Here is a 14,648-nt window from a genome sequence, read left to right on the forward strand (position 1 = left end):
AGGACACTTAATTTGTCAGAATATTTAAAAATTGGAACCTGCAAAATCAGCAAACACTTGCATTCAAGGGTTTAAGTCTTGCCTAACTAGAAAAAAAAATAATCTGCAGAGTGAAGGTTTTATGATTTTTTTTTTTAAATCAAAACATCGCTGTTCCTAGAGAGAAAATACTTTGTCAAATAGTGGCACTCCTCCAAGATGCTTCTATGGGTCTGGCCTGATTTTTACATCAAACTCTAACATGTCACAATCAGACTGTCTATCCAAAAATTAACATAGCCCCTCCTGCAGCAACTTTCCAAGGTTTCCACTAAACATCAGGTAACCCACTTTATATACAACATTTGCATCCAGCTGTTAAGTGAAATCACTTATCTCAGTCACCTCCTTCCCTAAAAGTGCATTTAGTCACAAAGGGTGCAGTTAAAGAATACACAGTACTTACCCAGCACTATGGATCACTGTGACTGATCAGAAGCAGCAGCACTTCATTGCTTGAGTACTCACCAGATCGTAAGACAAATCTCTAAGCACCACAGGTTTAAGATAAGGCACAGTACTGTCAAAACCAAGCAGTTCTTACAAATAAATCAACTAGGTTTATGCAGTTATTCCAGGCAGATACTCCTCATGAGATGAGGGAAACAACAAAACAGAAGACACTCAGTTGTTAGACCTAGTGATTTTTGCCTTTGTGTGTTCTCCATCAGCATATATTTTACAGGTCCCTTAACATTTTCTAACTTTTGTTTAAAGCTTTGAAACTTTCATTAAAACATTAAGTTTCAACTGCAATAATTTCTAAAGTTAATGAAATGCTTGATTAAAACACAAACCTATTCTAATTTTTTTTATAAATTCAATTTTGCAAAAGGATGCAAAACTAAATCCTTACATATGTTTGCTGAGAAAAGCCCAAACACAAAGTTGCAGAAGTTTTGTTAGACCAGAATGTGTTTAATGAGTGAGACTGCATGTGAACAAAACACAGCTGAGGCACAGCTTCCAAGTTTTAGATTACAGTGAGCTGATGCAATCAAGATAGTTGAGAAGACACACTAATGAAATCTCCTGCAAACTGATATATGCATTTCAAATTCCCCATCCTCTCCCAGAGCAGTGCCTTTCTGCAAGAGGTTACAGCAAAAGATGGAATTTTTTAATCCAGATACTACAATCAAGCATGAGCATGAATGCCTGCAGTGAAGGCTCCAAACCAAAAGTGACTATCTGCTGGCGCAGGGAAAGCTCTTCCTTTAATGAGGGCTTTCCATTCCAAAGTAAGAGGAAAGTGATGAGCCCACTTTCACACTGAACATCCTACATCCTGCTTCTACACCAGGGGCTTCACAGAATATAATAACCTAAATACGACTTCCGCTTATAAAAGCTGTCTATGTTCACAGGATTTGCACACCAGTTCTATGCTCAGCAATTGCCTAAAGAGAATTATATCAATCACCAAAACAAACCCCCAAAAGCCCTGAAACAAATTTGCTATTGCTAAGGGCTCTAGTGAGAGACCAGAAATAACTGGGCTATGAAAGCAGAAAGGCTGTACTTTTTAAATGTTTCCTACTACATAGAAGGACAAATGCAGGATGTGATGTTTGCTTAGTTTTATTAATTTATTTTTGCAGAAATCTGCAACTCGGAGTATGCACTTTCTGGAGGTACCATGCATGCATAGCCTCTGAATGCTTTTATACAATTTCATCTCTTAGTAGTAAGTTCATTCACAGCATACACAAATCTAGAATGTAGACACCATATATACAGGATTAAACGAGATTGTGTCTTCTTTTTTAATGAAAAAATTTAACAGGGTTTCACACAGAAGGAAATATGGATTAGATACACTGGTGTCACCATAAATAAATAAGATTCAAGAACACAGGTTTCTTTTAAAATCAGTTTCAAAGGTGAAAATCCAGGATTATAATATTGCATTAACTCCACTGATTTCTGGTAATTCAAACCAAAGAAAAATATTTGCATTAATATTTATGGACATAAACAGCAATGAAAGCCCCAAACTGAAGAAGTCTGGCAGAATTCAGTCATGTCTGGGTTTGTATAATATTGACGTTTTGAAACGAAACAAATGCAGCAGCACATAGAAACAGTACTGACTATGAGATGTGATACCTGTACACGTTGTCTTTCTTTGCGGGATTTAGAGTCACTGTAGTACAGAGCATGTAAATTCTGTGATACCAAACAAGCTGATGAATTGTTTATGTCCAACTGTCCACTTCTCATCAGGATAGTCATTTTCACATTCTAGGGTATACCACTGAATTTTAAAACAAAAACTATCATCCTGATGACAAGCTTATTTTCAACATATTTAATATTCTCACATTCTTTTTCAAAACATTCTTTATTGGTTTGGTTTTGCCCCCGCTTCAACTCAAGTATTTTTATTTCAGTTTCAAGGGGTTTTACAATCAACATTAAATGTAAAAGTACTTGGAAATTGAAATGAGAAATGTATAACTGGGATAAAGTAACTGAATGAAAAGTTGTTGGATTTTCTTTAAATGTGATTTAGTAGCATATCATAATCAGAAAGTACGGAGACCAGCTCTTTTAAGAATTATTACACCTTTTCACCACATCTCCCATTTTTCAAGGGAAACACACACATACCACAGACACACAGATACACAATTCAATCTGATCTAAGACTACATTTTACAAAGGACTTCCTTTTGCTTGACTTCCCACCCCTTTCCTCCTCTTCACCCATAAAAAGGCTAATAATAAAATTAAAAACAGATCCAAAGTTCAGGATTTCTTTTGGTTTGCTATATTCTGAATCATTTTCCACAAGCCCCACTCTAAATAAACTTTTAAAGAACTACAGTAATAGCCTATAATTAAAAGGGAATTATTCTTAATAGCACAGTAAATACAAAATAAGCTTTATAAAATTTCCATGAAAAGTGAAGTAATTTTGAATATCTGAATGTCCAAGTCAGTTACAAACTCTATCAATCTAGTAGCATTGTTGAGGGAAAGCTCAGTCATTAAGAAAAAAAACCCCAAAACACAAGTAGTGCATGAACTCAACACAATGGCATCAGCATCCCACCATTCACACACACACACACACACACACATTTTATACAATACAGTGCATTTTGTATGCCAGCTGACATTAGGGTTTTATGTGCATTCAATAAATATTACATACACCAATCTTTTTGGTATAATCTACAATTCAGTTGGGGTGTGTACGGCGCCACCTGCTTTCAGAAGGAAAATGGATCTTCCAATATTCAAAATACAATTTACATTCCAACAAACTAGAAATATTCAAGCACCATGTATAGTCTTTACTATTAATATTTAAGGATGGGCATTTACAAGAAAAGAACATAACAGAAGCATTTGTTGTTTTTTTTTTTGTACAAGCAAAAAATGAGAGTAATTGGAAAACTGGAGTAATATTATTGGTATGAAGAAATTCATTTGAATTTTAACTGCACTCAGTCTTCTGAAAAGCATTTTTCTGTCATGGCAGCCTTCCTTCTCTTGCTCTGGTGAAACTACAACTAAGATACTCCAAGTCTCCATTTATGGTTATTACAGTTCAGGGAATTACTGGACTGCATATATTCCTCCCCTGCCCCCCTTCAAAAGTAGCATTTATTCTGCCTTAAAACGGCACAACTGTATTGACACATGACACACTTATTCTCATTTGCTAACTCTCATTTCACTTGTTATCATTTTGTATTTCCAGCAAAAACAAATGCTTCTAGAACTTCAGCTTTAGTATAAATGAACAGAAAATTGAAATAATACAAAGGCAAAGGCATCACAATAGAAAAGTCATGAAGTTCCTGGCATTGTTTTGAGTAATTCATTATACAGCTGATAACAGCAATTGCACTGCTTATCCTAGGTGTAATGTTTCTGCTAATCTGTTTTCTAGTTATCTCAGTTTTGTCAAACTGTCTACCTACATGACCAAAATTAATATTTGCTTTCTAACTTCAAATGACACTGATTTTTTTACTCCTTTCCACACGTGATGAGCTCCCCACACAGTAATATAAATCATTAGGAAGGAAGGAAAACTAGCTCTGATGCCTTTGACTTTGTTTTGCTCATCAGTGGTGCACACTGATTGCTGGAGTTCTCTTAGCTTATTTAAGATTATGCTGAAGATTTAATTAGTGCAAGAACATACTGAAAGAAATGCTAGATAAAAATATTGGTTCCTCATCTAAGATCACAATTTGTTTTTTAATGTTACCTTTATAAATTGCAGGGAGAGAAGACACCAGATTGAGCAGTGAAGTCAAGATGAGTTTTCTTCCACCCACCCCTTATAATAGCTGCTTTATTTTAAAAAAAGATTCAGACACATGATTGTTCTACCACAGCTTAACATCTTATCACACATCAAGAGAATTGTGATAACTGACCATATGGATGTGGCTGCCATGAGCTAAAAGCTATTTAAAATGAAGTAGTCTTCTGCTAAATTTTAGCTAGCACATTTTGCCTCACAGTTGCAAAGTCAATTACCATGATTCAGCTGACGTGCTTGGTTGCATCTCTTGACAAAGAATCAGATGCAAAAACCTCAAATGCACTGTACCAGCTTCTCAACAGTACATAAGAACATTCTACTGAGTCACACAGTGTAACATAATCATTCAGCTGCCCAAACCCAAGTTCGATTTCACAAGTATTGAGTGCTTTATTACGGCAACCTGAAGCATTCAAACAAATTGAACATCACTTTTATAATACAGTATATCGTATGCATGAAAGTACCAGTGTGATTTTCAGTTGCAAGTCTTGTGTTCTTCAACCTATGGCAAGTATTTCCTGAACAAAATAAAAAGAATGCAGTGTGTAATTTTTCAAGATCTGACATCTGCTATTTTATACAGGCTGGTTTATTAACAATGTGCAAATAAACCTTTACTGAAGAGCTAATTAATTATTTTTCAGCTAACTTTGAACTGGGGCACAAAGTACCTTCTGTGCTGTAAACATCAAGAATTCTTCACCAATTGGAAGCTGAAAAGGCCTAAGGAACTGGGTAAAACTCTTCTCATACACAACCATGGCTGAACTCAAGTCTTCCAGACTGAATCTGGAGTAGTCTGTGTTTGGCATATGTAGCTGTGCTGCTGCACAGCAGAGGCTTAGAAGATTGTTGTATATAAAAGCATACTTTTAGCTTTGAAACACAATGGCCTAATAAAAGCATGCAGCAGTATTTTTGTCTGTAATATGGTAGAATTCATTCTTAGTTTATTACCAGTGTTGACACGGCCAGGTGAGCACTGTACAAGCAAAAGGGATTGTAAAAAATTACCTCTGATTAAACTCTCTGTAACACTCATACGGTATCTCATTTAGTCACCTTAGGTTACTATTTCAAACAGCAATTTTTTTTGTAGACATGAGTTACCCTGAAAAAAAAAGCAGCATTACAAATACCCTTCTCCTTTTTTTTTTTTTATACATTGTAAAATTTATCATTGCATTTACCTGTCTCCTTTTTTCAGTAGCTTACAATCTAGAAGCACAGGGAGCCTTTGTTTTCCAGCTAGCTGTGGCCAGGTTAAGTCAGCTCTGGCTCTTCAGTTTCTGGTTAAGTGTAGTATTTCACACCATTACTAAGAATCCTATAATTTTTTATATTAAAAAAAAAAGGTTTGTTTTTTTTTTTTCTTGAGCCACTAAGCAGTAACTATAACCACAGGACTAAACACCAGTAGTTATTTGCTTTCCTGTATACATTCTTCCCAAAATTAACCCTTTTACATTTTCAGGTTTCATTTTCTGCTTTGCTCACTGCAATGGGATAAGAAAGAATTTCACCTTTAATTAGTTCCATTTTCAGTGTAGCACCAACAGAAACATCCTACCACATTACTCCCACCCCTTGCAGTATGAAGACTGTTGACTAGCAAAGGCCGGGCAGATGGACTGAAAGGTTCCCCGTGTTTCCTTCTCCTACAGCTGTTGGCTTGAGAGCCTGTTTTCAACCCAATGCAGCCCCTTTCTGATTTTCAGGTGTATCTCGGCATTTCACACTGCTCACAGCGATTTAGTGCTGGGTGATTTAGAAAGGTGCAGCTATCACAATTCCATGGAGCCCCTTCAAAATCTTCATCTCTCGGATGAGTCCGTGGAGTCTGTTTGGAGCTGCTTTGATGCTCTAAAAAAAGCCAAAGGAAAACATGCATTTTTTTTTCCCCCAGAAGAGAGGGGTGATAGGCAAGATCACACTACCATGGTTTGTCACCTCATTAAACATTCTATCTTAAAGTGAAGGTAGAAACCTTTCCACTTAGATAACATTACAAGTCTTCTGTTAATGAACTTCTGTTTCAGTTTGTGAAATACTGAAGTATTTCACTTCTAGAAAGTAGTCACCATACTACAATAAAAACAAAAAGAGCAGTCACCACTCTTAGGCCACTGATATTGCCAAAGGTTTAATAGCTTAAAAGTTTGTTACTGGCACTGCAATGCCATCCTGTCAAGGAATGACTTCGCAGCTTTACATGCAGCAGCCTCTTACCAAATTCTGAACTCCAATAACCCTATTTTACCTGAAGTAAAAGACTATTTCTAACTTAGTTCCTTCAAACAGTCTGAGAGATGAGCTATTTTCTGCATCTTTATCTAGCATTCATTCGGGCTGACAAAACTACAATATAAAAATAAAATGAAAGGCCTGTTCCAAAACAAGATGACTGTTTTAATTCCTCATGATGTTGCAGCAGGGCTGTATGTATGTGAAGCAGTACTTAAGTGTTTTCACTCATAAAGTCGATACATATGCAAATCACACATAGGTATTAACACATGGACTTGTTACCCTATTTCTCCTACCACCACTTCAAGACTGCAGGTAATCAACTAAAAGTGACAAATACTCCTAGGATGTGGAAACAACATTTTATAAAATGTTAATGTTTAAAACAACATTTGCATGCGTACCCAGAGGGTAAAGTTAAGATATGCATCTGCTAAATAAATATCTGTAGAACACCCTAATTAAAAGAAAACTCATGTTGAAAAAAAGGACTGCAATTTTTAATTCAAAGTGCACACACTGCTGTCATCTGCTAAGAAGTCTAGTAGGTGGCTGATGGCAACATTAATGGAAACAGTATTTAGATTTGCCTTGAGAGACATACTTAAAGAAAACAAAAGTAATCTTGCTTAAATGTAAACCTTCTTCCAGTCCAGAAGTGGTATAGTTACATTAACAGTGCTTGGCCTCAACAAATTCCTTCTAAGCAAGGCAACTAGCTGAGCACTAGACTGCATCATGCTGTCCGGCCAGAGTGCAGCACAAAGCAAACCATTGTCTGCCCAGATCTGTCTGCCTGCCCACAGCTTCAATAACTGAGTATTAGGAGACCACAATTTTAAGGGGGGGGGAAAAACCAAAACAAACCAAACAATTTTGATGAATCCATGTTAAAAGCCAAACTCAGAAGACAGTACACTAGCCCTAAATTTGATCTCTAGTAAGCTGACAGACAACCAGAAAGCTAGTCATGAAAATTGTACAAATCTGTACAATACATTATCTTTCCAACTGCCAAATAAAATCAATTATTTCATGTAAGTTTTGCACGTTATTTTGCTTTGCAATAATAAATCAAATAGGCTAGTGCAATAAAGAGAAACTTTACATATCATGAAGTAGCAAGGCCTTAAATCAACTACGTAACCAACAAATATTATAAATCTTTTATCTAAAAATGGTATATGTGATGAGACCACTGTTTTTATCAGGGCACAGGATCCCAGACTGGCTATTTCAGGAAAAAGACAGAAAGTGTTTAAAAACTTCCACTAACATCTGAAACCATTCTTTTCACAGATTCCAGCAAGAAAAATAAAAACCAAAACCAAAACAACAAAATCAAACCACAAGGTCCAAAAAAAATACCTCAGACAAAGGGTAGGATTCTGCGCAAAAATCACCACTAAATATAGTGGAGTTCAGAAAGCTACTGAACAGTGACTAGGTGTTGAGTCACTTCAGGATATACTAACTGAATCTCCACTGTACAAGAAGTGAGACTAAATACTTAACTCCTGTGCATACATAAAACTTAAGTGTCCTAATATGCATATGAGTCCTAAATACTATACAAGTAGCCCAGAAAGTTTTAGAAACCAGTAATGAATCTGTGCAAGTGGGACACTGTTATCTCCTTAGAGCTATGTGAGGAAATGTGTTCTGTCTTGGCCCTTAAAGACATCTCATGCCCTTGCTGTGCTAAAAATTCAGGGCTACTGTGAAATCCATACTCTGCACAAAAAATACTGAAATGTGACCAGGTAAGTTAAAATACAATGCAAATTTTAAAAGCTGTTGTGACTTGCATAAAATAAACCAACTGAACTATAAAAACTTAACACATATTAGAGGACAGCAAAACAAACCTGACACAGAAATTTCAAACTCAAAGTATTTAAAAAAACTTAATTAGGAAGCTCAAGTTAACATGTAAAATTTATATACTTTCCGCTCCTTTTCTAATAGTGAATAACAGTATTTAGAAACAACATTAACAGAGCATTCATTGCAACAAGCTGCCTGAGGAAAAGCTGTAGCCAGGATTAGTGTACTTACACAAAACCATTCTGGTTTGGTTCATATATAGAGAAAAATAACAAACATGAGAATTGCTTCCTGTTATCATAGGGATTTTTAAAAAAAAAGGAGGAAAAAAAAAAAGCTCTCTCAATGCACATTACGTAACTTGATGCTTGTTTGTTGACCTACCCTTTTTATATGGCTTTGGTGGCACAACAGGACCAGGCTCTATGTTATCATAGAAGTTACATGTAGCTTTTGGATCAAAGTTCCCTGTCAGAGAAGACAAGTGAGAAGGTTATTTATATACATATGCCAGGAATATGAACATCTAGAGATTCAGATTTTAAATTTCTTTTTATTATGGCACTATATATTAGCTTATTCCTGAGTAGTCTTTTGTCACATATTTTCAGTTTTGTGTTGATTCTAGTATTTTTTTTACAGGACAATCCCATATTGAAGAATTGACTCCAGCTCAACATTGTGTATTGCTTTAAAAAGATGTGAAAACGTAAATTTTTCTGCAGGAGGCATTCCTGGTATGCATATTCCAATCCATTTGACTGTACTTATGTCAAAGTTTTTGTCATAGAAAAAGTATTTTAAAAGACCTAAGTAGATTTTTGCTTGCCAGCTTCTTGGTTGCAACCTGTAGCTCTGTTTTGTATTTTATGGTCAGAGCTTTCATTAGCAAACGGGTAAAAATTTAAGCAAAGAACCTTTACTTAAAAATGGTCATTTTTTGGTTGGTTTGTGTTTGGTTTGCTGGCTTTTTTTTTCATTTGCTCTTGATGAAGTCACTTTAAGTCACCACTTTCATGATAACGTAATTTAACTTGGCCAGTAGAAATATTGGAAAGTCAAGTTTATCAGGTTGCAAGTGAAAAAGAAGTTGATATTGATAAACAAAAGTGAACTTGAAAGAGTCCAAGTATCCAAATTTGAGCACATACTATATTAGAATCACAGAATAGTTTAGGTTGGAAAAGACCTTCCAGATGATCAAGTCCAACCCTTAATCTAGCATTGCAAAGCCCACCACTAAACAATGTCTGTAAGTCCCACACACATCTTTTAAATACCTCCAGGCATGGTGACTCAAACACTTTCCTGGGCAGCCTGTTTCTGTGCCTGAGGTATATGGACTGTAAAAGTTTCCTCTTGTCCTATCACCTGCAGCCTCGGAGAAGAGACCAGTACCTACCTCACCAACCTCTTCCCCAAGCCTGTTGCATGGGGTTATTGTGTCCCAGATGCAGGACCCAGCACTGAGCATTGCTGAACCTCATACAACAGGCCTTGGCTCATTGATCCAGCCTGTCCAGATCCCTCTGTATAGCCTTCATACCCTCAAGGAGATCAACACTCCCAGTCATTACTATTAAACCCACAAATTACGGTGGGTTTTTTTTTTTTTTTAAGTACCAATTGTATACCTCTAGATTGAAGGAGATCAACTTCTTTCAGTGTGCAGTCAACATTTATTTGGAGCTGTCTGTTGAGGCTTCTCAATCTGGTCATTTCCTCAGGCTAGAAAGAAACAACCCAAAATTGTAATTGTGGGAAAGTTAGTATCTTATCTGACATAGAAATAACATTGCTATATCTGTAACAGCTTTATTAGAAACTGAGTATGGATAAGACACTGAAAAGAAAGCCAAGAGCCCACTCTCTGTCCTGTTTCCCTAACCCAATTTATTCTCTCAAAAAATATTCCTACCTGCTGGCAGGCATTTGAGGAGGAAAACAAATCAAACTGTCAAAAATTAACAAGTTACTTAATATTAAAATTAATGAGTAAGAAGACACAGCTAGGCTCAAGTTTATAAAACCATGCACCTTACAAAATTCTGCGTAAACTGATGACTTGCTATGTGAGCTTACATTGAGATGATTAGGAAGCAGCATATGAGCTGCAGCTCACATTAATTATTATTTGATTATAACCAAGTAAGGTCAGAGGTTTATTTATATGCATCACCCCAAGGAGCTCCAACACGACAAACCTTCTAACTCAGTATATTTAAATAGTTCATTGCTGCAAGGCAGTAATTATTCTTAACAGAATAATCAGTTACTTAAATCCATATATTTGCATACTATTAAGAAACCCAAAGTTACTGCAATAAAAAGAGTTCTTAGTGCTAGCAGCAGCGATTATTAACACATATATAAGAATAACCATCTTATACTAGGATATTATTCTAGCATCACAGAGTCTCAAGATCATAGAGAGTTCAAGGTTAGAAGGGACCTTTGGAGGTCACCTGGCCCAACCCCTCTGCCCAGATGACAAACAGCTTTTGAGTATCTCCAGAGATGAAGACTCCACACCTCCAGAGGGAACCTGTGCCAGTGCTCCATCAACCACATAGTAACAAAGTGGTTCCTTACATTCAGAGGGACCCTCCTATGTCACAGTTTGGGCCTACTGCCTTCTGTGTTTCAGTGTGTGTCTACTTCCAGAGGGCACCAGTGGAAAAAGCCTGTCTCTGCTCTCTTTGCACCCTCCTTTCAGGTATTTCTATACATTGCCAATAACCCCTTAAGTTTTCTCTCCCCCAGGCTGAACAGTTCTAGCTCTCTCAGCATGCCCTTGCAACAGGAGAGATGGTAAATCATTTTTGCGGCACTTCACTGGACCCTCCAGTATGACCTCTCTCTTGTACCGGGGAGCCCATTATTGGACAGCATACTCCAAGTGTGGCCTCACCAGTGCTGAATAAAAGGGAAGGGTAACTTCCCCCCTGCTGCTGGCAACACTCCTAATGCAGCCCAGGGTATCATTAGCTTTTGCTACATTGCTGGCCCATTTTCAGCTTGGTCTCACTAGGGCCTTTTCTGAAAAGAAGTTTTCCAGCTGGCCAGCCTCCAATTTATACTGGTGCATGCGGCTGTCACCAAGTCAGGACTTACTACTTCCCCTTGCTGAATGGCGTTAGGTTCCTGCCACTCCATTTCTTCAGTTTGTTGAGATCGCTCTGAATGGCAGCACAACACTCCCAGTTTTGTATCATCGGCAGACTTGCTGAAGGTACACTCTGCCCCATCACACAGATCATTAAGGAAGATGTTAACCTCCACTGACCCCTGCAGTATACTGCTAGCACTGGCCTCCAACCGGACTTTGTGCCACTGACTACCACACTCCTGGCCGGGCTATTCAGCCCATTTTCAATCCATGTTGCTGCTCATCCAGGCCCCACTTCATCAGCTTTTCTGTGAAGATCTTAAATGAGATTATGTTGAAAGCCTTACAGGAAGTCTAGGTAAACAACAACCACTGCTCTCGCCGTATCTACCAGGAAAGTACTTTCATCCTAGAAGTTTATTGAACTCTGAAACTTGACTTTCCTTCTGTGAATCCATGCTGGCTACTGATTACTTTTAATGTTTCTGGAAAGGGTCTCCAGGATTAGCTGCTCCATCACTTTCCCAGGCATCAAGGTGAGGCTTACCAGCCTATAGTTCCGTGGGTATTACTTCTTGAAGACAGAAGTTACATTTTCTCTCCTCTAGTCTTTGGGCACTTCTCCCAAACACCACTATCAATCAAAGATTATATAGAGTGGCCTTGCAACGACATATGGTAGCTCCCTCAGCATCCCATCCAGGACCGTGAACTCAGGGTGTATCTGCTTTGCTTAAGTATTCCCTGACCTAATCCTCTTCCACGAAAGGTTTATCTTTCTTGCTCTGGGCTTTTCCTGGGGTTCCCTTGGAGTAAGGATTCTTGAAAGCCTGTAAAGACTGAAGTAAAGAAGGCATTCAATCTCAGCCTCTTCCATGTCCTATGTAACCAGGCTTCCTGTATTGTTAAGCAATGGGCCCACATTCACGCTAGCCTTCCTTTTGTCTTTGACATCCTGTACCAGATTCAACTCCAGTTGGGCTTTGGTTTTCCTAACCTCCTCCCTGCACACTCCAAACAATACCTCTGTACTCCTCCTGGAATGTATCTGCAAAAAGCTGCCCTGAAACAGGGGAGACATACATCAGCTGTACTAGTTAAGCAGCTAAAAGCCGGTAGTATGCCTTCCAGCCTACAGCTGTGTGCATTGTTCACATCAACACAGAGAGTAAGTCTGAACTGATCTGGCTAACAACTGCTCAAACTGGAAGGTATTTTTCAGTCAAATGAATTCTCTTATCAGAGCCATACAGGTGTTTGGGCTAAAGTCACTTGCAGGTGTGAAGTCATATAGATAGAAAATATCAACACAGAAAAGGTGAGAGAGAGGTGCCAACTACTTCAGCCAACGCTGCCACTTGGCCACAAAGTCACTTGGCATAATCTGCAAATACCAAATGGGAAATAGAACGGTATACAAGATGCAACTCCTCAAACAACAAAATGCTTCAATACAACAAAATAACTTCAAAAAAGTGAAACTTTGTTCATGAACACCAAGCTGTATATGGCACAGGCTCTTTAAACAGACTTGAACACATACGTGTATAGGCTGCTAGGAAAGTAACTATCTATTCAAGTTCTGTGGCCCAGAAAAGCACATGTATACAAGTTTCAGAAACTCTTGTGAACATTGAGAAAGCTGGACACACATCTGCTTCTAAATTACAAGAACTGGTTTACAATAAACCAAGAAGTTACAAAAAAATCACCTTCAGTGATTGAAGATTTTATACCCCAAAATGTTGGGTTGTTTTTTTTTTTTTTTTTGTAATATTGCAGTTCATGAAAATAAAAAACTTGTATCTTGAATTAAAATAGTAACAAACTGCTTACTGTTGGAATTGCAGTTGTACAGCTAACTCTTCGAAGCCGCCTCTGCATTAGATCATGCTCCATACCATTGACTTCAGCTTTCAGGCGTTCTAGCTCTTCTTTCTCAATCTTCAGTTCCTTTGCTAATCTCTCCATCCTTGCTCGCTGATGTAACAGCAAGGCTAATGTTGTACATGGAAAAGAAATAGTTACTAACACACAAAACAGCAGAAAACTGAATTGTTAACTTACGCATAATATTCATGAGTGACCCTTCTGGGAAGAAAAAAAAAAACAAAAAACCGTGATCATAAACATGCAGCCAAGTATCAGTGTGAAGATGCTTTCATGCCAAATGAACTACAACTTAGAACAAAATTCTTCCAGAATAAAAACACGCTTTAGACAGTAACTTGAAGTTGATATTACCATTTTGGTCAAAGCTTCTTTTTTTGCATTTGGTCTTTCTCGTCTCAAAAATACAAAGGCACCTGTACAAGGAGACAGCTTCTTGGGATGCAACAGCAACCTAGTTATATTAATACTGTACTGGCAAAGAAAAAAAAATAAATACCAGAGGTAAGATCAGAAGGTAACACACTTCGTATCTGCTGCTCAACAGCAGCTGACATACTAGCCTTAAGACAGTAGCCAAATGCCAGTCCTGAACACAGTTTTTCACTGGCATTGCAAATTATGCTATTACAACTTTAAAGTAGTCTTAGATTTTTCAGAGTACTAATTCTCAATACTCTGTTTCCCAGTGCCCAAAGGCAAATCTATACAACTTCAATAAAACAGACAGAGAATCCAAAAAATAAAAAGCAGATGCAGCTCAGGTGCTTCAGGGTCTTCAATTCTACATTAGAGCTGATTCGCTGTCCTTTAACCTCTCTCTGCTGGTAATCATTCTCTGATATTTTTGGTTTGATACTGAAATGTATGACTCTCAGTCACAACCTGATGTTGAACTCCCAGAGAAGCCAAAGAACAAACTCTGACTAGCTAGAAAATACTACTCAGTTTCTGCAGGAAGAGCATTTCTCAGTATTTCATCATGATGCAAAAACTGGGAAAGACAATTAGTGTGATACTTAGCACTTTCTGATCTGGCTGGTTTTACCTGATTAAAGTCTAGCAGGACAGAGAAAAGCAAAAGACATTTGTTGTGGGTATTCAGACAAGCACTGGCCAGTACCTGCTCTTTTCTTCACCCCTATCCAACTCAGGGAGAGAAAAAACACATCATACCTCATGGATATTTTCAGTAAAAAAAAAAAAAAGTTAGAAAAATAAGCAACAATATAACACAGTTTACTG

At 37.6% G+C, this 14,648-nt stretch overlaps 1 protein-coding gene across 3 annotated transcripts in view; it reads right to left on the bottom strand.

The window, feature by feature from the left end:
* Positions 1-1,604: 1,604 nt before the first annotated feature.
* TAB3 (TGF-beta activated kinase 1 (MAP3K7) binding protein 3) overlaps positions 1,605-14,648 on the bottom strand; it is a 52,036-nt gene continuing 38,992 nt past the window's right edge. For all 3 annotated transcript variants that reach the window (XM_031045059.2, XM_005144551.3, XM_031045058.2), the window contains 4 exons: positions 13,350-13,510; positions 10,039-10,132; positions 8,789-8,872; positions 1,605-6,193 (listed from right to left, as the gene is read on the bottom strand). In XM_031045059.2, the coding sequence (XP_030900919.1) occupies positions 6,045-6,193; positions 8,789-8,872; positions 10,039-10,132; positions 13,350-13,510 (488 nt within the window). In that variant the 3' untranslated portion in view covers positions 1,605-6,044. The remainder of the gene's footprint in view (positions 6,194-8,788; positions 8,873-10,038; positions 10,133-13,349; positions 13,511-14,648) is intronic.

The sequence above is a fragment of the Melopsittacus undulatus genome, chromosome 2, assembly GCF_012275295.1.
Source record: "Melopsittacus undulatus isolate bMelUnd1 chromosome 2, bMelUnd1.mat.Z, whole genome shotgun sequence".
In the NCBI taxonomy this organism is placed as follows: domain Eukaryota; kingdom Metazoa; phylum Chordata; class Aves; order Psittaciformes; family Psittaculidae; genus Melopsittacus; species Melopsittacus undulatus.